Genomic DNA, 22,962 nt, shown 5'->3' on the forward strand with positions numbered 1-22,962 from the left:
CCACCCAGGTAACTCCACTGATCCTGACAGTAGTTCCAGGGTCCAGATGGGGACTGAAGCTACACTGGATTGTGTTATCCATTGGATGAGAAGTGAGAAGGGAAGAAAGGGTTGACATCTCCTTCATAAGATTTTGACTGTAAAGGGTAGGGGAGTTTGAGGAGACCTAGAAGAGTGAAATGTGAAATGTCTTGTCTGAGGTCACACAGCTGGCAAGCGATAAGGCTGAGACTGGAACCCCTTTGTGCCTATGACTACAGCAAATCTCATGGATCCTGCTTATCTTGCAGGCTCTGGGAAGTCAGATGGGTTGCAGAGCATGAAATCACTGTGCTAACAGCACCCAACATTATGTGCTGTGAAGGAAAAGGTCTTGATGGGGTCAGGTGGGCTAATCAAGCGAATGGATCAATGAACCAGAGACCATGCCTCCAACTGTGAAAGATCCAAGGGATTTGAGAAACAGTAACCAAAATGGCTCCAACTCTGCGGGATAAGAGACCCGTTGCCACTGTATTTCACAGAGAAGGGCACTGGATACCTGCACTGCCAGCTGCTTTCCCATGAGCACTGAGATCCCGGGACAAGAAACTGGAGGTGCCATGAAACCATCCCAGGGAATATTCCTGCTATAGTCCCCTGGGGCTCAGGACATCAGTTTTCCAAACACTCGTCTGGCCGCAGCTCCTGAGCAGGAAGTCACATCAGCTGGATCACAGGTGATATGAAAAAAACTCCAACCTAGTTTATTTCAAAAGGGCAGAGGTCAAGACAGGGAAATACTCAGAAACTGTGCATCTTTCCTGGGTTCCATCTGCCTTCTGAGACACTGGATGCTTTTGCTCTAGCTAGAGCTGGTTCCAGGCCATTCCACTGAAATGACTTCTTTTATCTGGCTCTTGAGACTTCCCCGGTGACTATGGCCCCAGGTTGCCAGAGGCACTGGTCACAGTCCCAGGATGGCTGGATCCCACAACACCTTGGTCACTCTAGTTGATGTAGTAGACTTTGGGGGCATCGTAATAGCCACAGGTCATGTAGTTCATGTTCCCAATGGGCCACCAGTGGTCAGGGTGGTAGGTGGCTGAGTAGGCATGGGGCTGGGGTTGGACACAACTGAAGAGTGCCAGGCTCCGGTCCATAGCCACAGTGGGCAGGTAGAGCTGCAGCTTGTCCAGGAGGTGCCCCGGCCAGAAGAAATTGGGGTGAGTTCGCTTTCGACCTCTGGGGCTCTTCACTTGCAGCTTCCTGGAGAAAAAGAAGACAGAAGTGTGTCATGGTAGACTACCTGGGGCCAGAGCTTCTGCTCAGCAGAGTAGGCCAACTGTGACCAGAGTGGAGGTGTAGCATTGTGCTAAGCCCTTCGGCTCCAAGCGCTAGGTTCTGTTACCCTGTCTACCTTACCAACGAGGATCTGAAGGCCTAGAGAGGATAAGTCATTTCCTCAAAGTCACTCAGTGAGCAAGTGGCAGAGTGCAGGCTTGATGCCCAATCTGCTGTCTCTAAAACCCAAATTCTTTTTTTTTTTTTAAAGTTTTTATTTCTTTATTTGACAGAGAGAGAGAGAGAGATAGCAAGAGAGGAAACACAAGCAGGAGGGAGTGGGAGAGGGAGAAGCAGGCTCCCCACCAAGCAGGGAGCCCAATGCGGGGCTCTATCCTAGGACCCTGGGATCACACCCAAGCCGAAGGCAGATGCCTAACGACTGAGCCACCAGGCGCCCCTAAAATTCATATTCTTAAATGTACACCATTTTCCTGTGAGGTTCAGAGCATAGTCTCTGGAGCCAGCATTGCTGTGTTCAGATCCCTGCTTCACCACTTAATAGATGGGTGGCTTTGAGTAAGTGCATTAATTTTTCTGTACCTCAGTTTTCTCTTCTGTAAAATGGGTATGCCAGGAGTCACTTTATAGGGTTGCTAAGAGGATTTAAATGAGTTAAAACATGGAACACAACACAGCAGTGTCTGCCTGGCACCCTAAGCAGTTTTACCATTTCTCAGCTCTCAGGTACCTCCTCCAAAGGGAGGCAGGTCCTCCCTCCCACCCATCCCCTTCCAGAGTTGGATGATTGCTACAGACCTGGTGAACTCCTCAAACTCCTTAAAGTGTATCTTCTTGACTTTCTTCAGTGTTTTCCTAGTGGATAAGAGAGAAAGGTCTCTTGTCAGGAGAGGGGAAATCCAAGTTAATGGGGCCTCAGTACACGGAGGTGGGCCTGTCAGTAAGTCCAAACCAGAGCTCCAAAAGCAGAGTTTCTTCTTCCTGAGGTGGGACCCAGCCTCTCTCCCTCCATGCTCCAGTGGGACCCACAATGGGCTTGGTCAGCCAGGCCTGGGCTCACATCCTGGCTGGATGGGTGACTCTGGGCAGGCCACTTCCCTTTGCAAAGCCTTATGTTTCTTATTACCCAGAACAGAGACCTCCCGAGGTAGCTGAGAGATGCTGCTGAGGCTGAATCCAGCTTTTGGAACAAGTGTGGTGAAAACTAACTCCCCAAGGATAGACTTGGCAGACATCACTAATCGACCGCAGACAGCACTCTCTCCCAGCAGGCCTGCATCTGGCCTCCAAAACCTTGACAACACATTTCAGGTAGCAAGATAAAACACATATCCGTCCCTGCCCTTGGTGCCCTCTCTTTATCCTTTATGGCTATGGCCTACTTAAGCATGGATAAGAGTCTGTTTCTCATGTTCCCACCCACTCCTTAGGTTCATGGTGCAGAAATGGAAGTCAGCCACCCAGGAGCTGGAATGCTTATGTAACAGATGAAAAGCTGTGGCTCAGACAGTGAAGCATCTTGCCCACTTAACATGTAGGGTGTCTAATTTCCTCTTGCATCCTATCCGTTCTGGCCATACCATCCAGTGGGCCGCTGGCAGGGATCCAGAATGTAGGCCGTTCCTGGTGGGGAGCAGGCCCTTCTCCATCCCACATTAGCCCCATCCCGCCTCGGGGATGCTGCTCGTTCTCCAGTCTGCAGTCTTCAACACATGCTGGTTTATCACCTGCCCCCGGGTCCCCTCCTTCCAAAGAAGGACATTTCCTTAGAGAGGACTCAGGTTGGTCTGAGGCTCAGAGACAGGCCCCAGTGCAGAATTCTTTCCTCCTCCTAAGGGCTGCAAGCCTACCTCTTGCCAGAGAAGGCAGGACAAAGAAGGGACTGCCACACCTGTCCTCTGTAGGGCCCCTGATGGCCCGCCCATGATTTGTGAAGGAGCCTCCCCATTTCTTGAAGAAGTCCCTCTTTTTAATCTTTCCCAGAAAGCTTGAGATCATGTAGGATGTGGTTGGGAGAGTAGCTGTATGGGGGTGAGGCAGGGAGGCTGCGGCCCTCAGACATGTGCCAGGGATGACACCTGGTGACCAGTGGGGTTGGACATGCTGGGCATGCTTGGACACAGGCACTGGTGCACCATGACACCTTAGGTAGGCCACCATCCTATCCCCAGCACTGAAGGAGCAGCAGTAGGACAGAAGGCAAATGGCAGGGAACACAGGGGGTCTGACACTCAGCTTGTCAGCCTTCTTAGCCAGAGCCTCGCTGAAGCCCTGGAGCTTGAGCAGGGCCAGATTTGGACTGAAGATCTTCAAGTCTGAGTAGTAGCCTCCTGGCTGCCGGATCGGGCGCACCTGGTCCTTCTGGAAAATGATCTTGTCTCCTGGGTACAGCAGGGCTGCAAGCAGCAAGAGAAATGTGACCTGTCAGCTCAGGATCCCTCTTCCCCTGAGCCTCTGGGGCAGAGGGAGGCTTTTTTATTTTAATAGACATTTTTGTTTGAAAAGATTTTTTTCTTAGATACATGCACATTTTTATGTTTAAATGACTGTAGATTCACAGCAAGTTGCAAAAGGAGTGTAGAGGGTCCCTTAGACTCTTCCCCTGGCTTCCCTGAATGACAATGTGGCATACAACCACAGTGCAATGTCAGGAAGTGGACCTGGTACAACACTGCTCTCTGGACTAGAGATGAGGGAGCATGTTCATAACCAGTGCAGCCATGGCCCCGAGGCCTGGGTGCAGGTAGGATGGAGTGAGCACTCTGCAGGGGTTGTGCTGGTCAGGAACCCACAAGGAGGAGGGGAGATTCACCCAAGACTTTACTAGGTTAACTGAGACTTAGTCGATGGCAGCTTTCTCCTTGCCCAGAATTAATCTCACAGATATCCTTGGGAGACTGCTCTAAGAAGTCAGAGCACAAAAGCACTGGGCCAGGGGTTCTGTCTTCCTGCAGCCACTGAGCAGTGCTTGTCCCAAGATGGCAACACATAACTTACTCATATTCTAAAAAAAGTAATAGAAGGTTACATTCCAGGTTATAAATGGTGCTTATCTGCGGGCTGGGCAGGGACTGTGCAGATAAGAGGGGAGAGGGAAGGAGGATATGCAGCATCAACATTTTAGAAAAGTACACAGGATTTTTTAAAACCACATTTAAAGATATATCTATGTAATACATATAATATACACGTATAATATATATACACAATTTAAAAATAATTTACATAAATAATTTTGTATAAATGGAAAAGAAAAAGAGGTCTATGAAAGGACAATCTCTAAAATATTAATGATGTCAACTCCTGCTGCGGAAATTTTTATCTTTCTGTTTTCAAGGAAAGCTTAAGTGAGCAAGTATTATCTATAAAATCAGGGGACAAATGATAAAGCCGTATTCACTGGGGAGAGGCGAAATGCCTCAGAGTTATAGAACTCTAGCCCTTGAGTTTAAGGGCTGGAGTCAGAGCCCACCAAGCTCTAGTCCAGAACACAGACCCGGAAGTCCCAATGTTTGAGTTTCTTTACTCACAGCAGAGTAGGCCTCTGTCACAGAGACAGCCGATAGATAGTGGCCAGGATGCTGGTCAGAGGTGGACTAGAATTTTTTTCCATCTAGAACAATCAGAAGCAAAAGGAAGCCACCTCCCTCGCCCCTCATGCTCCCGTGTGCCCATGAGTGTGAGACCCTTCCAGCTGGTGAGGTGGACAGGTCCAGGAGCTAGCAAAAGCTAGTGGTGGAGGCGATCAGTAGTGGTTCAGTGTTCCGAGGGGACAAAGGAGGCACATCCCAAGGAAAGACCTGGCCCGCAGGGCAGCCCCAGGTGCAGGCGTGGCAAGCCTGCCTGCATTCAGAAGACAGTTAGCTGCCCCTCCACCACTAGCCAAGACCAGGAAATGTACACTATCAGGGAAGACGAGTCTCCCTGAGGAAGAAGGAAGGAAGGATGATGCGTCCAGGATTTCCTGTCTCTGCCCTCCCAGCCCAGGGGGGCAGCAATTGGCCGCCCAAGTGAGGGGGTGCAGTGCACCCAGGATACAACGACACCTCAGGTTGGTTTGCCCGTGTTTCTGGAGGCTTTTGGCCAAACACTTTTGTACAGACCTGTTATAAGCTGAATTGTGTCCCCCCCAACTCCCACCCCAAGGCCAAATTCATATACTGAAGCTCTAACCCCCTGAAACCTCAGAATTTGTACTTGGATAGAGGATTTTTCAAGAGGAGATCAGGCAGATGAGCCTGGGCTCAAATCTGATTGGACCGGTGTCCTTGTAAAAGGAGATCTGGACACAAGAGATGCACTAGGGGCATGAGTGCACAGAGGGGAAACCATGTGAAGAGGTAGCGAGAAGGTGGCCATTCTGTGAGCCCAGGAGAGAGGCCTCAGAAGAAACTAGCCCTTCTGCATCTTGATCTTGCACTTCTAGCCTCCAGAAGTGTAAGAAAACAAATTTCTGTTGTTCAGCCCAGTCTGTGGTATTTTATTGTGGCAGCCTGAGCAAATTAATACAAGACCTAGGGCCCTGTACAATGTGCACTTGCTTCCCTCTCTCTTGGGAAAAAGATGGAAATAGTCAGTTGTGACGACTAACTTATTCTCAGGGAAGTCACACGCCTGTCCGTGTGCCCCTTTCTCTGAAAGTCACACTACCCAGTTTGGCCATGGTTCCTTCCTGGCCACTTGGGAAACCTCTGCCCTCAAGAGCAACTTACTCTTTCATGCTTTTAAGGCCTGAAGTGGGACCTTCCCGTTAAATTTATAAATTCACAGATTTGGGACAGCAACATCGCAGGGTGATCATTGAGGGCTTATGGGGCACTTCCCATCCCCGTCTCCCAGAAGCACATGCTCTACCCAGAGGTGTGGAGGGTTTAGGTCTGCTTGGATATATGGAAACACAATTCTCCCTCAAACAGAGGGTGAGGCCAGTGTGGAAATCTCAGGGCCCAGTCCTGTGGTCTGAGCAGAGAGCAAAGGGCCTCAGCAGAACTTGCCCCCTTGTGTATTCCTACCTCCGTGTTGCAGAAGAACCAAGAAACAGACCTGTTTTTGGAAAAGCCCAGTACAATCATAGTGGTTATCACTTCTATCATATCTCCCTCTTTGAAAATGGCACTATTCCTTTCTGCTCAACTTCAGGACTCCCTCACCCTGAACTCCTGTTCTAGAATGCCTGGCAGCTCCATTGGGGGAAACCAGACCTCTGTGTCTGTGGAGCCTGGGTACCTCCAGGATTCTAGAAATCCTACCTAACTGGAAAACAGACTGGACTGTTCCTCCCCTCCCCCTCCCCCTTCCATACCCCCACCACAGGTCACAGCAGTTTAGCTGGGTATATGTCAGCCGGGGAAGGACAAACCACAGGTGAATGCCACCTGCACCCAGGTCCTGGGCCCTCTTGGCAACCTCCCAAGGGCCAGCCCCCAAAACCCTTACCTTACCTTTCATGAGGATGTCCTCCGTCAGCGGGAGGCCGTAGTACTCACAGAGCTTGTGGCACTGCAGGTAGACCAGAAAGTTGTCCCTGCGGGACATGTCGACGAGCTCCCTCATCTCCCCGTGCAGGGTGGACGGGAGACAGTGCTCATCAAAGTGCTTATTCCCACTGCGCACCAGGCGGCACCGCTCCAGGTACTGGATGGAGGGGATCTTGAGCTGCAAAGAGAATGGAGGTTGGCACCCACTTTTCTCCAGCTTCTCTTTGCCTTCCTGGCCAGAAGGCAGATGTGGCGCCTCATCTCCATCTCCCCCATGAAGGGAAATGGCAAAGAGTACAGGGAGGGACCCAAGTTCAGACTCTGAAGTCAGTACCTTGAGAGAAAAATCACACATAGTCAAGGTCACCCCCAAGAGCACTTGAAAGGCTAAGCTCAAGGCCGGCAGTGCTGTGTGAGTGTGAACAGCCCTGTATGTGGAGCTGCATGTCATTATGTCATAGGTACAGTAGGGTGCGACGTCAGTGCCTTGGTGAAACAAGGCATCCGCAGGCTTGGCTGCACCAGGATTTAAATTATAATTTAAATTAGGCGCAGATATCTGTGCTTTTGAGGTTGAACCACAGTGTTAAGAATAGCAGAGCAAAGCCAAAGAAGCCTGCGGAATGCCGAGCCATGTCTGGCCTTCTTATTTATTTATTTATTTATTTATTTACAAGGAAATTTAAAAAACAACAACAACTATATTTTTGCAGCATCTAACACCAGGATCAGCAAAGTACAGCCCACAGGCCACATCTGGCTCAGCACCTGTTTTTATAAAAACGGTTTTCTTGGAACACAGAGGCACTCATTTGTTTCGTGGCTGCAGTCTGTGGCTGCTCTTGGGTAATAGTGGCCACAGAAACTATAGAGCCCCAGAAGTCTAAAACAGCGTTGCCTGGCTCTTTACAAAGTTTACTGATCCTGCTCAAATATGTTGGGGTTTTCTTGTCATGAAGTGAATCAGATCTTAACTGATATAGCACTTATAGTGTTTAACATTTTATTATATATATATAATAGAATATATTAATATATTTTATATACTTATATAATTAAACATAGAGTATTATAATATCATAATATTATAATATATCTTTATATTATATTTATTATATATAATAAAATATGTATTTATATATAGTATAATGCTAATATTGTCTGCCTCCCTGGCGGCAGGGGTTGGTTTGTTCTCTGCTAAAAGAGTGCCTGGCACATTGCCGTCTCTCGATAAATATTTGTTGGATGAATTCATTCACGCCATCCATTCTTCTTTCACTGGTCATGTGTTTCTGGAGTGCCCACACAGTGGCAGGCCCTGTACTGGGCACTTGGATTCCAGCTGTGATGGAGATGCAGCCCTCAGACCTGGTCTCAGGATGCAAAGTCACAGTTAAGGAATGGGAGGAGGGGCACTCCATACTCTCAGAAACATTATCTCATTTCTTCTTCGGAGAAACTTTGTGAGGTAGGTGTTGTTCTCATTATCAGATGAAGAAGTCTGTTCCCTGGAGTTCTGCAGCCTGAAGGTGCAGTGAACTTGAACCCGAGCCTGTCTAGGCACCTAGCCCCATGCCCCTCCTGTTGGCCTGGGTACCTTGTGCTGCCGCTTCCTCTCACGGTACCGCTTGCCAACGTCCTCCATCTCCTCCAGAGTCATGGGCCGTGCCTCCATGTGGGTGTCAACCAGGGGCACAGTCAGCAGGTCCATCTTGCAAGGCTGTGGGGCCAAATCCACCTGGTTCTTGGATGCACTCTGGAGGGAACCTCTGTGCTTGGTGGATCTATAATCTGAAAGGACGGAGAGACTGTGATGAGGCCCACCTAAGGAATCCATTGAGTGGTTAACTGATGGGACCAAGCAGGTATGGGCCACCCCTCTGCTCACTTCCCACGTGGCCCGTCTGTGCCATCTCTGTTTCCACAATGGCATCCCTTGTGCACCACAGTCCCAGCCTTCCTATTACCCCTCCCATCCTCTACCATCCTGTTTCCATCAAACAACAAATAGGACCTTTACAAAATATAATCACCTCATTCCCCTGATGGCTTCCCACAGCACTCGGACTAAAGCCCAGAATCCTCTTCCTGGTCTGCAAGGTTCTACAGGATCTGGCCTCAGCTCAGCATCCACCCAACCCATCTTCTAAACATTACCCCTCCCTCACTCCCCCAAGCCACCACAATGGCTTTCTGTCCCCTGAAAACTTTCCCAAGTCAGGGCCTTTGCCTTTGTAGCTCCAACTGCCTAGGATGCGCTCCACCAGACTGGTTCCTCTTTACTCACTCAAGTGTCAGCCCCAGAGCTGCTTTGTAAAGAGGCCTCCCCTGACCACCACTTCCTCACTCTGTCCTGTTGTCTTCAAAGCATTAATCACGACTAGACATCATCTTGGCTAACCTGCTACATGGAAGCTCATTGGCTTCTTTATTCCTGTGTTCCCAGTTCCTGGTGTTTTTGAAGGGTCTCTGGCACATAATAGGTGCTCAACACAGATATGGATGGATGAAAGCCTCCCATTGCCCCTGCCCTAGTTCAGGGCTCCACTGTCCTGGGATGACATGAAATCATGGTCCAGCCATCCTCTAGTTTCCAGACTACAGACTGGTGGCTGAGCTTCAGCTTTCTCCTCACCGAGTGTGAAATGCAGCTCTGACCTCCAGGGACTTGGAGGGTTATCTGAGCTGCTGCTGTGGGTAAAACGACCCAGCCCATAGAAGGTGCTCCCAGATGCTACCGCCTTCCCTTTCTGAGCTGGGCACCCAGAGTCTTGATGCTGCTGCCCCTCTAGGCAAAGCAAGTGATACCCAAGTCTGCTTACCCTGCCCACTGATGCTGTCCAGGAGAAAGGGCTCCATGATGACACTGAGATGGCACCATTCAAGCAAATACCTGCTCTTGACTTCAAGTCTATTTATTGGGAAATAACAGGCCCCAAATACATTTGCTACAAACATGCATTATGAGTACTGTGGTCATTCACTAAATGGCTCATAGCAAACCACATGAATAAGGGCGAGCTTTGGTAATTTATAATGAAAAGTCAAAAGAGCATGGATGGGGAAGCAAGCCTGACTTGAGGCAGCCCTGAGCACATGCTGGACATGAAGGGTGCTGGAGATTATCACTGGGGTTGGTGGTGGTGACATGAGCAGGATGTGCCTGGAGGGTGCTCAGATTCCCTGGGACTCTGGAAGAAGAAACCTCTTCCCTCCCCTCCTCCCCCAGGGCTCTCCTGTGTCCCCAGAGAGTGTGAGGAACACCCCACATCAACATCTGAAATGAAACTCCTTCCAGCCTGGTGGGTGGGGCCAAAAGCAAGATTTATTTGATTCAGAAAAAGAAAGATGTTATATTTGGGGATTTGTTATATTGTTGTTATAGTTATTATATGTTATATTTGATTACATTTGGGGAGGGCTCTGGAAAGATGGGTGGAGGTTAAAAGGAGACCTTTAATTTTATCTGTAGTTGTTCAATTAAAAATTTTTTTGCACCAACAGTGGCACTAAGCTCTAAAGAACCATGATGTACCCTTGTGTTATAGAGTAAATTCATAGCCAGTGCCATGGCTGGTCCATTTCTAATTTGCCTCTGTCCTATATTTGGACAGAAGTGGTTCCACAAGCACATGACCTAGCAAATGGAACTTGAGCTGTGCACAACTCATACAACTGTTCATAGCAACCCTGATAATATCTCTGATAGCAGAATATCAAAATAGATTTTCCAGTAAACTCTAAACATGTGCTAATTCTGGTTTCTGAATTTTAGTGGGTTTTTGGGGGGGTTGAATTTTAGTTAACTTTTTATCAGTAAAATATAGATTAATAGTAAGAAGGCCTTGGGCCCACATACAAGTGGAAAGGTCTTCTGTTTGGGTCAGATATCAATCTATCAGGTAAGCATTGGAGGGCTGAAACTACCTTTGGAAATCCTCCCTTAAGGATAAGGGCTGGGCCTCAAGATCTTTGAATGGATATGGTAGCTGAGCACTCATGAGAATATCTACTCTTTAGTTGATTGTTGCACCTGGGGATTCTAGAAGCTTGGCCCACCTATGGTAAGCCAAAGTTGGAGAATACACTCAGAAAGTAAGCCAAGGCTGCCTCCACCCTGATTGTTCCCAGGATGGGGAAGTGGAGACATGGGGTTGGGGGGTGGATACGTACACTCCCTCTCAGTCGACAGGGTGCTTCTCTGCTCACCCAAAGACCACTGCTTGTAGGTGTTGGCTAGGATATCCGTGGTAATGTTGTTGCACTTTCCCAGAGAGCTGAGATAGATCACAACATCCTCCATCTCCTGGTTTTTCAGAGGGACTCCAATCTGAGGAGGGAAGAGAAGCCACCAAAGTGGGTGGGCTCCACTCCAAACATCCAGCCAGTATGGCCAAAGCCATAGCAGCCTGGCCCCACCTCTCTTGTCTAGTTTCTGGTTTCATCCACCACCACTCCCAGCTCATGCCCAAGGCCTCTGCCGCAGGAGCTTAGAGCCCTTTCCCAGGTCCTGAACACACTCTACACTTTCTCATCCTCTGCCTTTACTCAGGTGTTTCCACCTATCTGAAGAACTCCTATCCCTCTTTCAAAACCCAGTCCAGATAAGCCACCATCTTTGCAGAATCCTCTCCTTCCTCCTTCCGGACCACCACCCCACTCCATACCGAGCTCAATGCCAGCTTTCCCAGGCTGGACTGGAAAAAGGATTTCACGTCTACCATCCTTGTCCATGAGAAACACATTAGCCTCCTTTAACTGAAGTAAAAGTGGATCAGAAATACGATACACGTTACTCTTTGAAGGATAGTGAGTAACTTTGTAGAACTGTAATGCTTGCCATCAATACCAAATATTCAAGAGGAAAAGTCTTAAAGGAAATATAATTTTGTATACTGCAGTCATTATTCACTGAGCTTTCCTCAAAGAGGGTTAGAAGATGCCTAGGATGAAAGGATATAATATTTTATCTTTTTTTGGTTATGATGATTAAAAACACTTTATCTTTTTTTCATGTTTTGAAAGATTGTTTAGATGAGTACATATCAGGAAACAATAGTGTGAAGACTGGTGATGACTCAAAACCATAAAAGATGGTGGGCTGAAAGATGGTAGCCGCCAGCTTCCTAAAGTGTTTTGTAAAGGTAGCTTGTATTCAAAGTATATAAAAGCTTAATTCATGCAGACCAGAGGTCAGCAAGCTTCTTCTATACAGGGCCAGATGGTAAATATTTTAGGCTCCATGAACCATATAGTCTCTCTCATAACTACCCAAATCTACCATTGTGGCATTAAAATGGCCATGACAATGCATACAAATGAGTGTAGCTGTGTTCCAATAACACTTTATTTACAAAAACAGAGGCAGGCTGGAACTGACTTCTGGGCGATAGTTAGTAGACCCCTTACTAGACCAGTGAAACTTTCTGCAATAATGGAATGTTCTGTAACTGTGTGGCCTCGTAGAGGAACTGCTCATCATGTGTAGTTACTGAGCATCCAAAATGTGGTTATTGTGAGTGAGGAACTGGATTTTAAAATTTTATTTCTTTATAATTAACTTAAAATCTTGGCTAGCCCTTGAAAGTGTGGCTTGAGGGACAGTACTATAAACATCACTGGGAGCTTGTTAGAATGTAACATCTCAGGCCATGCACAGAGGTACTGAGTCAGAAGCTGCATTTTTAAAGACCTCTATATGATCATGTGCCAGTGACAGCTGGAGAAGGTCTAGAAGGTTCTAGAGGCAGGACTGACAGCCCAGCAATTTCTGTGCACAGGTCTGGGGTCCAATGGGCAAGACAGTGATTCCTCATGAAGTTGATTGGTTATGGGGTTGGTTCTGCAGACTTTCCACTCAGATAGGGGCTTTTTAGGTCAGACCCATGCAGGGGTGCTTTTAGGGGTCTGATGAGGTCACAAATTATGCTACGTTTTCCAAGTTGGCTTTATAAGTAACAAGGCTGATAGTTTGAGTCCCCTGCGTCTACTTTTCAGTTGCCAGGACCTGGATGCAGGCAGAAGTGGGGGCAGGGAGCATGGACATCTTCCCCACTCAGGCCAGCCCGGAGGGAGGACAGGAGGCACTTACCGCCTTCAGAGCTGCCATGAACTCCTCCCTAGAGATCCTCTGGTTCTCACCCCAGTCCACCTTGCCGAATATCTCCAGGATCTTCATCTTGCGGCTGCGCAGGTACGAGTACAAGGTGGTCAAGGCAGAAGGCTTGGGCAGTCGGAGCTGGGGCACAGGTCGGCGGGAAGGCCGGGGGCTCTTCTGCGAAAAGTAGAAGTGGGGTAGAGGGGGAGAATTCAGGGGAGACAGGCTACTGGAGTGTGATTCTAAGAGTTAGAAAGAACAGGGAGAGCAAGTGGCCGAGCAGCTCTAGACAGACAACAGGATGGAGTAAAAGGGGCACCGGACTCGGGGCAACTGCCTGTCGCTATAGATTCTTTTAATCTTGGGACCTCCATTTTCCCATCGGAAACAAGAGGTCTGGATATTATGAGAACTAACATTTCGTTCTTACCCCATTTCTCCTGTCAGACAAGTCAGGAGTATAATCCCACTGGACTCTCAGTGCCCCCAGACACATGCCCCCACCCAGAGCCAGACAAGGCTCTAATCCTCCTACCTCCCAGTCTTTGCTCCTGCTGGGCCTCCTGACCAGAATACCTTTCCTCCTTTCTCTACCTGTCCAAATCTTACTTTTCCTCTAATTCCAGGTTATGGGGAATATTTCAGAATAATACCCCTCACCTTGGTGCAGCACCTGACAGTTTACAAAGGGCCTTTCTGTTCCCTGGTTTATAGTTTCTCTGCATTTGGGACCCACCTCTATTAATGGTCTACAGCAAACTGTAGTCATCGATCTGATGTGTCTTCCTCCCCCATTAATATCTGAACATCTTGAAGGAAGACCATGTCCGATTAAGCTATATATCCTTACCTCCCGTCCCCCTACTGAAAAATCCTCCAGCCCCAGGCAGACAGGCAGTCATTGCTTGCTGAATGACTAAATGATGCTGTAAATTAGGTATTAGGTATGACTTTCCTTTTTTACAAATGAGAAAACAGGTTCAGTGAAGTGAAGTTGGCTCATCCAGGTTCACACGACTCTTGAGCAGTAGAGCTGGGTTTCTAACCCAAGTCTAGGGCTTATTCATAGCACCGTGCTGCTGTCAGGAAGGGTGTGTGAGACCTAGGAAATTTGGGTTTGGACTCTGATTATACCAAGGACTGACTCTGATATCAGTGAGACGGCAATCAAAAGGACAGACATAATATTGAGTGCTTGCTCTGTGGCCGGCACTGTCCAAGGCACCTGATATAAATTCATCCATTTAGATGTCACAGCAACCCTAGAAAGTAGGTACAGTGGTTATCCACATTTAATAGATTGGAAAACTGAAGCCCAGATCATAGAGCTAGGAAGTAGCCAAGCTAGGTTTAAATTATCTGACCTTTTACCCCAACTTAACCTCACCTGGGAGAAATTTCAAGTGTTTGCATTACAAGGGAATGTCACAGACACCAAGCATTGGGGGATGAGGGCTTTGATACTGACTCCCACTCACTGGGACACCTGGGTGGCTCAGTGAGTTAAAGCCTCTGCCTTTGGCTCAAGTCATGATCCTAGGGTCCTGGGATCGAGCCCTGCATCGAGCCCTGCATCGGGCTCTCTGCTCAGCAGGGAGCCTGCTTCCTCATCTCTCTCTGCCTGCTTCCCTACCTACTTGTGATCTCTGTCTGTCAAATAAATAAAATCTTAAAAAAAAAAAAAAAAGATTTCCATTGACTACTTCTATAGGCCTGGACGATTGACTGGCCTCGTTGAGCTTCTAGTTCTATATTTATAAAAGGGAGTTCCTCATTTTTTCTTCCAGGCTTGCAGCTCTGATCCTCACAGCGGCACTAGGAGCACCTGCCTGGCACGCATCAACCCTCAACAAATATGTGACCAATGAATGAACAATGAGTATTTTAAAATGTCCCATAGATGGAATGCCAGGAATTATCCCTCCTCAGGTGGTTTTAAAATACGGTTACAAATTCTTCCACTCCTCCCTTCTGAGATGGAGCCTGGTTCCCCTCCCATCGAGTGTGAACAGCCCTAATGACTTGCTTCTGCCAGATAGAATATGGTGAAAGTGATCATGTGATTCTCTTGAAACTGTGATCTCCCGAGATGAGGTCATAAGAGGCATCACAGCTCTCCTCCTTGTTCTGTCCCCAATACACCCCCCTTTTGGGACTTCTCTGTCCCTCTTTGATGGGGGGACACCCCCTATTCTGCCTAACCACAGGGAATGAAATGACAGTATGCCCCTAACACCTTCAGTCTCTTCATCATCAAGTGGGGCGGCTCACCTTGGTGGCTCTGGTAGGAGTCAGACAGGCCAGCAAATGGGCTTCATGCTCCTTTCGGATCATGTTTAAGACCTTGGCCTCTGAAGGGGTGAGGCAAGGCTTGTTCTGCAGCCACTTCTCTGTGTCGCCGAATGACTCCAGGTTCTGCCGAAGCTTCAGTCTCTGGCTGAGCCAGGTCTTTGCATCGTCTGGCTGCCCCAGGATATCCCCGGCTCCCAGGACTTTGAAGCTGGATATTGGCTGTGGGGGAGTCTGGGCTTGGGCCGTGAGATTGATGGGTATTGGATCCTCGTTTTGAGGCAAGGTGATGATCCGCCGGCGGCTCTGAGGCTGGTGGAAAGCCTTCTGCTTGAACTGCTTGAAGCAGTGGGCAATGACTGGTTCAGGATTGAAGATGGGGTCCTTGCTGGAGGTTTCATCATCATCTGAGGTCTTAGACTGGCAGAGCCCTTCGGGGAAGAGTGTTAGGAGGTGAGTTTCTTTCAGGAAGAGGACTAACAGAGTCAGGGAAGAAAAATGCTACAGCAGCAGGCTGATTGATAGGGCATCTGGGTTCCAGGTCTGGCTTTATCATTGCTTTGCTATCATAATAATTGTGTACTTCTGAAAGCAGGCACAATGCTAAAAGCTTTATATGCTTTTTCTTACTTAATCTTACTCTTCCCCACCCCAGCACTCCTTACCAGTAATCAGAATGATCTTAAAAAAAAAAAATTATTTATTTGAGAGAGTGAGAGAGACAGAGAGAGAGAGAGAGAGAGAGAACAAGCAAGGGGAGGGGCAGGTGGAGAGGGAGAGTAGCCCCACATGGGGCTCAATCTCACAACCCTGAGATCACGGCCGAAGCCAAAATCAAGAGTTGGACGCTTACCCAACTGAGCCACCCATGTGCCTCCAGAACGATGGCATTCTGGGGGCTCTTGGGTGGCTCTGTCATTTAAGCATCTGCCTTCAGCTCAGGTCATGATCTTGGGGTCTGTGTCAGGCTCCATGCTCAGCGGAGAGTCTGCATCTCCCTTTCCCTCTGCCCCTCGCCCTGTTCGTGCATGCACTCTCTCTTGAATAAGTAAATAAATAAAATCTTAAAAAAAAATAAAAATGCCATTCTGATTTGGTCTGATCATCTGAGCAGAGGCTTTGGAGCCAGAATACTCCAGCCGTGTCCTGGCTCTGTTGCTTCATGGCTGCATGATCTTGGACAAGTTACTTAGCATCTCTATCTCAATTCTTCATGTGCACAATGGAGAAAAAGAGGTTACCTACTTTACTGAGTGGTGGAGATGGTTAGAATCAGTCCATTTTAGAAGTGTTTTGTTTATACTAAGTACACAGTTATTTTTATGTACTCGCCCTTCACCTATTTTGAAACCCTTCCACGACTTTCAAAGTTCCATGATCCTCCTCTGCCAGCCTTTTCTGCCTCATCGTTTGCCTGTCTTTCCTTAGTATAACCCAAACGCTTTGACCTCTCTCAATGATCCCTGAATGTTCTAAGCATCCAACATCCAACATCCAACAAGGGTGTTCATCTGCCAGAAATGTTCCCTTCCCTACCCATCCCCTCCTCACTCCTCATCCTCAGGCCACATGTTACCTGTACAGCTCCCAAGCTCTGTTATATCCTCATATTATCTCTGTGTAATATAACCTATACTTTTCCTTTGGACCACTTCATGTTGAATGAGACCTGTTTTGTTTGACATACTCCTTAAAATTTTCCAACTTGAGTTACTTTACACTGGGGCATGCCCTCTCCGGGTTGCCATAGTCCCCACCATTCTCTATAGTCTCACATGCACATCAGCTCACTTATTAAGTGTTTGCTTCAGGTAGACATTTGTGTTTGAAATACCTGGTGTAATTACTTGGTTGATGTTTATTTTTTCAATAGACTATAGACTGGGACCTCATCTCTCCTTGCTGGAGTCCCCATACCTCCACATGCCAACATACAGAGGGAGCTCAGTAATTGTTTGGTGAATGAGTGGATGTCAAATGGACAGACCCAATAAGCCAGCTCTATGATTATACCATTTTACAGATAGGGGCACAAAGGTCCCAAGAGGCCCAAGTTCACACAGTTGATTAGTAGCAGAGCTGGGACAGATCAAATGAATAACAGATATGCTTTGAAATTCAGAAGGGATATAACATTATTATTAAAAACACTGTCACCATATTTTCCTTTGAAAACCCAAACTCCCTTGTTTTAAATCTCTTTCATTGCCTCCAAAATAAAATTCAATCTCCTTAACCTGGCCCCACTGAAACTACCCACCTTTTCCAGATTCTATAATGGGCTTCTTCTCTGTTCCTTCTGGCCTTCCCCAGTATTTGTACCCCCAAACTGAGCTACCATTCCTTGGTTCCTTTGCCCCAGCCACATACTCTTTCCTCTCTGGAATACTCTTCAAGACTTAGGTTAGGCATCACCATCCCCTGAAACCTTCCCACCCCTCAACCACCACCCTCATGTCCACTCTGGGTTCCCACAGTGCCCATGCCCATCCCCATCATAGCATTTACCATATTTTTCTGGATGAAGCTGCTTTCTGAGTCTTTCTCTCCCAATGGCCTGTGAGTTTTGCAATGTTAAGGGCTGTGTCCTAGAGCCCATGTATCCCTGGTCCCCAGCCTGGCACAAAGTGAACATTCAGGACATTTGTTAAGTCTCCTTACAGTGCCCATGTGTTTCTTTCGGGTCAGAAAATAATGATTATACATCAATGTGGACAGAAGTGAGCACTTCTTAACAACCCCTTTATCATTTCTTTGAGGACAAGATGCTGGGTACAGCTGAGACTGTAACCATTCATCAAACCACTATTTGCTGAGAATCATCCAGTACTTGGCATGGCCACGTGCAGATCCAAATGAGGCTGGGTGCCTGACCACAGAGCGCTGGCATGGAACAAGGTGGGTTAACTGGAGGGGTAACAAGATGCTCTCAGTTGGGGGAGAAATGCTGATGGAGAAACCCGGGAGGTGATCATGAAGGAGGAGGCATCGACATGTGCCTTCAAGAAGGAGTCAGATTTCAAGGGGTGGAGGGGCTAGCGTTGGGAAAGGTTAGGGGTGAAGTTTGGAGATTTAAGGGTTACTGTAGTTCCACAAGTTGGAAGCACATATGTGTGAAGGAGGTTAGTGGGAAATGAAGTTGGAATCATGTTGAATGCAGATTAAGGGGTTTAAACTTTACCATGTTGACCATGGGAACATAATCAAAATATGCTCCTCTCTGGCCTTGCCACTGCCACTTGTGCCCTCCCTAGACTCCAAATCCATGATCTTCTCTTAGCCAGAAGAGTCACGAGTCACTCCCCCTTGAAGTCCTTCAATGGCTTCACTGAAATGGCTTCTCAGTGCCTCTAGAATAAACCGGCCCCTCTTGCAATGATCTACACCGCTGCTCTTACCTGGGCCCTGTATCTGCTTCTCCCCCCACTTCTCTCCCCCTTGCTCAGTTTGCTCCAGCTGCACAGGTCTGCTTTCTGTTTGTCCAACTCTCCTAGCTCTGTCCCAACTTGGTTTTGGCATTTATTGTGCCCTCTGAAGGGCATGGGATTCCCCAAGATCTCCCCTGGCTGAGTCCTTTTCATCATATAGTTCTCAGCCCAAGTGCACCACCCCCAAAGTCACCCTGACTACCCTATCAAAGATCACATGCCCACGACACCATGGAGCTTCCATTCTAGTGATCTTTGGGGTCCTATGTCCATTTATAAGAAAGTGAGGTGGGCTCTTATAATAAAAGAGGTCACTGCATAGTTGTGGGTAGAGACTGTGTGAAAATGTCCCTAAGGGATTGTGAGGACTGCTTTCAGAGGCTCGCTAGTCCCACTGCCTTCCCAGGTCAGGGAACTCTTTCTGCAATGACCCTGGCAGATTTTACCTCTGCTCTGTATACACCTCTGGCGACAGGGAGTTCTCTACTTCGCCTTATGGATGCCTAATTCGGATTGCTAGAAAAGACTTTCTTATATTGACCCAGATTTCATTTCCCTGGAATTTCTATCCCTTGGTCCTAGTCCTCCCCATTGATGCACCAGAAAATGCATTTGTTCCCTCTTTAGTGTGACAGCCTTTCAGGAATCTGGAGACAATTCAACTCTCTTGAAATTGTTTGTCTTGGCTGATTCAAGTCTCTAAGTTCCATCCTACCTCTCAAGTTAGGTGCTGTTTGGCCCCTCTCTTCCTGCCCACCCCTTAAAATTGGTGCCTTCCAGGTCTATACTGGGCTTTCTTGTTTGTTTGTTTGTTTGTTTTCCAATCTCCTCTACTCTTGTTTCTGTGACCTTCTGCATGCTGAGGACATCCATGCCAATATTTATGACTTGAAATTGCCTCCAACTTTCTACATACAATTTCTCCTAAAGCATCTCCACTTGGATGGCCTACAAGTATCTCAGACTCAACCAATGAAGACTGCACTGATCTCCATGTACTGTCCCCACTGAATCTGTTTCTGTTAGGTTCCTGATTTCTGTGAAAGGCACCTCCATCTCCAGGTCACTCTAGCTACCAACCTGGCCATTATCTTGGATTGTTCTTTCCATGCTTTATTCAATCAGCCCCCCAAGTGTTCTAACCCCTCTAGCCTGGCTACTCCCCCTCACCTCTCAGTATCTTTGATCTGGATGTTTTGGACAGCCCCAGATCTTATCAATCTGTGCTTCCAGCATTCTGAGTCTGCCAGTTCACTCTGCATTTGCTAATGCTCCCAATCTAACACTGTCATTCCCAGTGGTTTCTCCATTTCCTGGCTCACAAGATCTTTCATGATCTTGTCCCTTCTGACCTCTCTTTGGCATGGAGAACTCCTTGTATCCTTAATTTAGACCCCAGTGTAAATATATCTTCCAGAACCTTGGAACTGTTCCTCCCCATCCTCTATACTTAGCAGAACTCTTACTCCTGGGTGTCATCCCCTGGCCTGGCATCCACCCTTTCTTCTGTAATTATCTGTTTATCTGCCTGTCCTTCACCTCTGAAGTTGCAGGGCTTTGCTGCAGCAGGCTATGGTAGAAGGAGGAGGACTGAGTTTTCTCCATGCTTCTTCTCCAGTACCCAATACATTAATATCCAGTGGAGAAATGGGGCAGAGGACGAGCCAGAGGGCTGTGGATGTCTTTCCCAGGCTCAAAGATTGGACCTCTGATTTCAGACCAAGGCAAGTTGTCCCACTCCTCCAGCTTGGGCATGGAAATCTGAGAAATGTGCCTGACCTGACCCCGACTCCCTGGCAACCCCTCACCCAGAGTGGGGACGGCATAATGAGATATTTGCCCCCCCGCCCCTCGTCCTTGCCCTCACCCTACTTGTACGCATGTGCATGGCACTGCTTTCCGGGAGCTTACCGACCACCGACAGGAACAGAGTCTCATACGTTTCATAGGAATCGTCATTCATGGTCGCAGCGTCAGAAGCGGGCGCTGAAGAGTGTGTGTGCATGCGTGTGTGCACGCGCTTGCTTTCTTGCTTGCGTCGGAGTACAAAAAAACAGGAATGCCAAATTTTGCAAGAGACTCTGAAGTAGCAAGCTTAGAAGCTACTGTTGCCAGGACTACAGACGCCCTCCACTGATTGGCTGAGCGCGGCCACGCTCGCGAAGTCCGCGGGAGCAAGAGGGTTGTGGGGGCGGGCTCTCCTGGCCCTCCCGGCCCTCCTTCTCCCAACGCCTAGTGCTGCTCCTTTCGTGGGTCCTAAGAGGCAATCGCAGCCGTGCAGAATTCCTGGGTTGGCGAAAGACAGGGTTTCTTAGTATGGCCCAGTGGCCCCTGAACCTCGAGTAATAAACCTGTGTTTTTCCCGAAAGCAGTAGGATCTTGAGCCAGCCTCCACGTCTTTCCTTTTCATCCAAGGAACTGACCCTGCCTCCTGCATAGGTGTTGTAGAAACCCCAAGAGTCTTGGCCAAATAGAGGCAGTATATATGGCTTGGAAATACAGAACTGATAACGGGAATATTAATAATATACACTTGAAATGCCCATCAACTGATAAATGGATAAACAAAATGTACTCTGTTCACACAATGGAATGTCATAAAGTTAAGTACTAATGCATGCTGCAATACAGATGAACCTTCAAAACATTATGTTAAGCGAAAGAAGCCAGACACAAAAGGTCACATATTATTTTACTTATAAGATATGCACAGAACAGGCAAATTTACAGACACAGAAAGCAGATTGGTAATTGCCAGAGGCTGGAGGTGAGGTGTGTGGCTTTGGGTTTGACTGCTAACAAGCAGTTTCTTTTCAACGTGTTGGGAATGTTTTAGAGTTAGTGATGATGGTTGCAGAACATTGCTGAGTGTACTAAAAATCATTTAATTGTATACTTTAAAAATGATTAAATGAGGGGCGCCTGGATGGCTCAGTGGGTTAAAGCCTCTGCCTTCGGCTCAGGTCATGATCCCAGGGTCCTGGAATCGAGCCCCACATCGGGCTCTCTGCTCTGCGGGGAGCCTGCTTCCTCCTCTCTCTCTGCCTGCCTCTCTACCTACTTGTGATCTCTGTCTGTCAAATAAATAAATAAAATCTTTTAAAAAATGATTAAATGATGAATTTTATATTATGTGAATTTTGTCTCAATAAAAAGTTAAAAAAAAAAACCAAACACTTGAGTGCTCACTCTGCATAAGGCACCATCTTCAATGAATTGCATTATCTTTGTGACCCTCTCAACCTGAGGTAGTCACTCAGACCATCCCTATGAGCCGCATTAACATAGCACTTTCATAAGCCAGGCTCTGGTTAAGCAATTAATTACATGCATTACCTCAAGAATCATCATAACCGTGTGAGGTACTGTGAGTGGTGATAGCCTATCACTTTTGAAAGAGATGAGGAAACAGTTACAGAGGGCAGGCAACCTCACCTGCAGCAAACAGGAAAAGCCAGATATGGCCATGGCTGGAACTCTCTTGCTGTGTCTACACAGACCCATACTCCCCAGGGTATCTGACCACAGGTACGGCCATCCAGCCATACCTGATGTCCTAGGCTTGGTGAGCTTGCATTAGCCTCCAACCCCAGCTGGGGCCCAGCATTTCAGAGGGCTTCTATACTCTTAGCTGCAGGGTTTGGACATCTTGTCCTTACAGCTTACTCCTTTGGTTCTCTTCCATTATTTTGTGTGCCTTTCTCTCTCCCTGTGATCATATGTCTCTACAGAACTTTTTTTTTTTTTTTTAAGATCTTATTTTAAGTAAACTCTACACCCAACATGGGACTCCAGCTCACAACCCTAAGATCAAGAGTTATATGCTCTACTAAGCCAACCATGTGCCCCTTTACAGAACCTCTTCTTTTCTTTTTTAAGATTTTATTTATTTATTTGAGAGAGAGAGAGAACATGAGAAAAGGGAGGGTAAAAGGAGAAGGAGACTCTCTGCTGAGCAGGGAGCCCAATGTAGGACTCAATCCTGTGACTCCAGGATCACAATGTGAGCCAAAGGCAGTTGCTTAACCAACCGAGCCACCCAGACACCCTACAGAATGCTTTCATCTTTGTGTCTCTCTCCAGCACAGGGTTTGCATTTAGTTAATGCTATTTTGAGGATTGTTAAATAAAGATGTGATGGGATGTTATAAAGTGGATGTCTGCCTTGTTGGGGGATATGGCCAGTTTTCCCATTCTCTGGTCAAAATCCATCTCTCTCACTAAAAATTGAAAATAGCTTACTAAAGCGGAAACAACCAACTTGTCTTACAGCACACTCTACCCGACAACAAAAGTAGTTTCCCAACAATTTATTTTTTATTTATTCAATCAATTTAATTTTGAAATCATACCTTAAAATGAAAATTGGTAGAGTTAACAACTTGGA

The 22,962-nt window shown here is 47.4% G+C and overlaps 1 protein-coding gene across 6 annotated transcripts; it reads right to left on the minus strand.

Moving 5' to 3' along the window:
* Positions 1–720: 720 nt before the first annotated feature.
* EFCAB12 (EF-hand calcium binding domain 12) lies at positions 721–22,722 on the minus strand. 6 transcript variants are annotated; one of them, XM_059161802.1, is made up of 10 exons: positions 20,487–22,722; positions 17,656–17,764; positions 15,130–15,578; positions 12,853–13,035; positions 10,935–11,091; positions 8,359–8,552; positions 6,726–6,939; positions 3,521–3,680; positions 2,083–2,139; positions 721–1,248 (listed from the first exon to the last, which is right to left on the minus strand). In XM_059161802.1, the coding sequence occupies exons 1-10, from the start codon at positions 20,532–20,534 to the stop codon at positions 990–992; spliced, it is 1,830 nt and encodes a 609-aa protein (XP_059017785.1). In that variant the 5' UTR covers positions 20,535–22,722; the 3' UTR covers positions 721–989. The 6 variants fall into 6 exon arrangements, 2 of the variants coding, with proteins under 2 accessions (XP_059017785.1, XP_059017786.1); XM_059161803.1 differs by lacking the exon at positions 17,656–17,764; XR_009350806.1 differs by having other exon boundaries at positions 1,156–1,248; positions 2,083–3,680; positions 12,853–13,032.
* Positions 22,723–22,962: the final 240 nt, after the last annotated feature.

The sequence above is a fragment of the Mustela lutreola genome, chromosome 2 (assembly GCF_030435805.1).
Source record: "Mustela lutreola isolate mMusLut2 chromosome 2, mMusLut2.pri, whole genome shotgun sequence".
NCBI lineage: Eukaryota > Metazoa > Chordata > Mammalia > Carnivora > Mustelidae > Mustela > Mustela lutreola.

What these genes read in the sequence shown, in the direction of transcription:
- EFCAB12 (XM_059161802.1), bottom strand. Translation starts at nt 20,534, where the DNA reads ATGACGATTCCTATGAAACGTATGAGACTCTGTTCCTGTCGGTGGTCG. An exon ending in GCTTCATCCAGAAAAATATG is followed by an intron (nt 15,579 to 17,655) that starts GTAAATGCTATG and finishes TCTTCCCCGAAG; the next exon opens with GGCTCTGCCAGTCTAAGACC. An exon ending in GAGTTTGAGGAGTTCACCAG is followed by an intron (nt 1,249 to 2,082) that starts GTCTGTAGCAAT and finishes CTTTTTCTCCAG; the next exon opens with GAAGCTGCAAGTGAAGAGCC.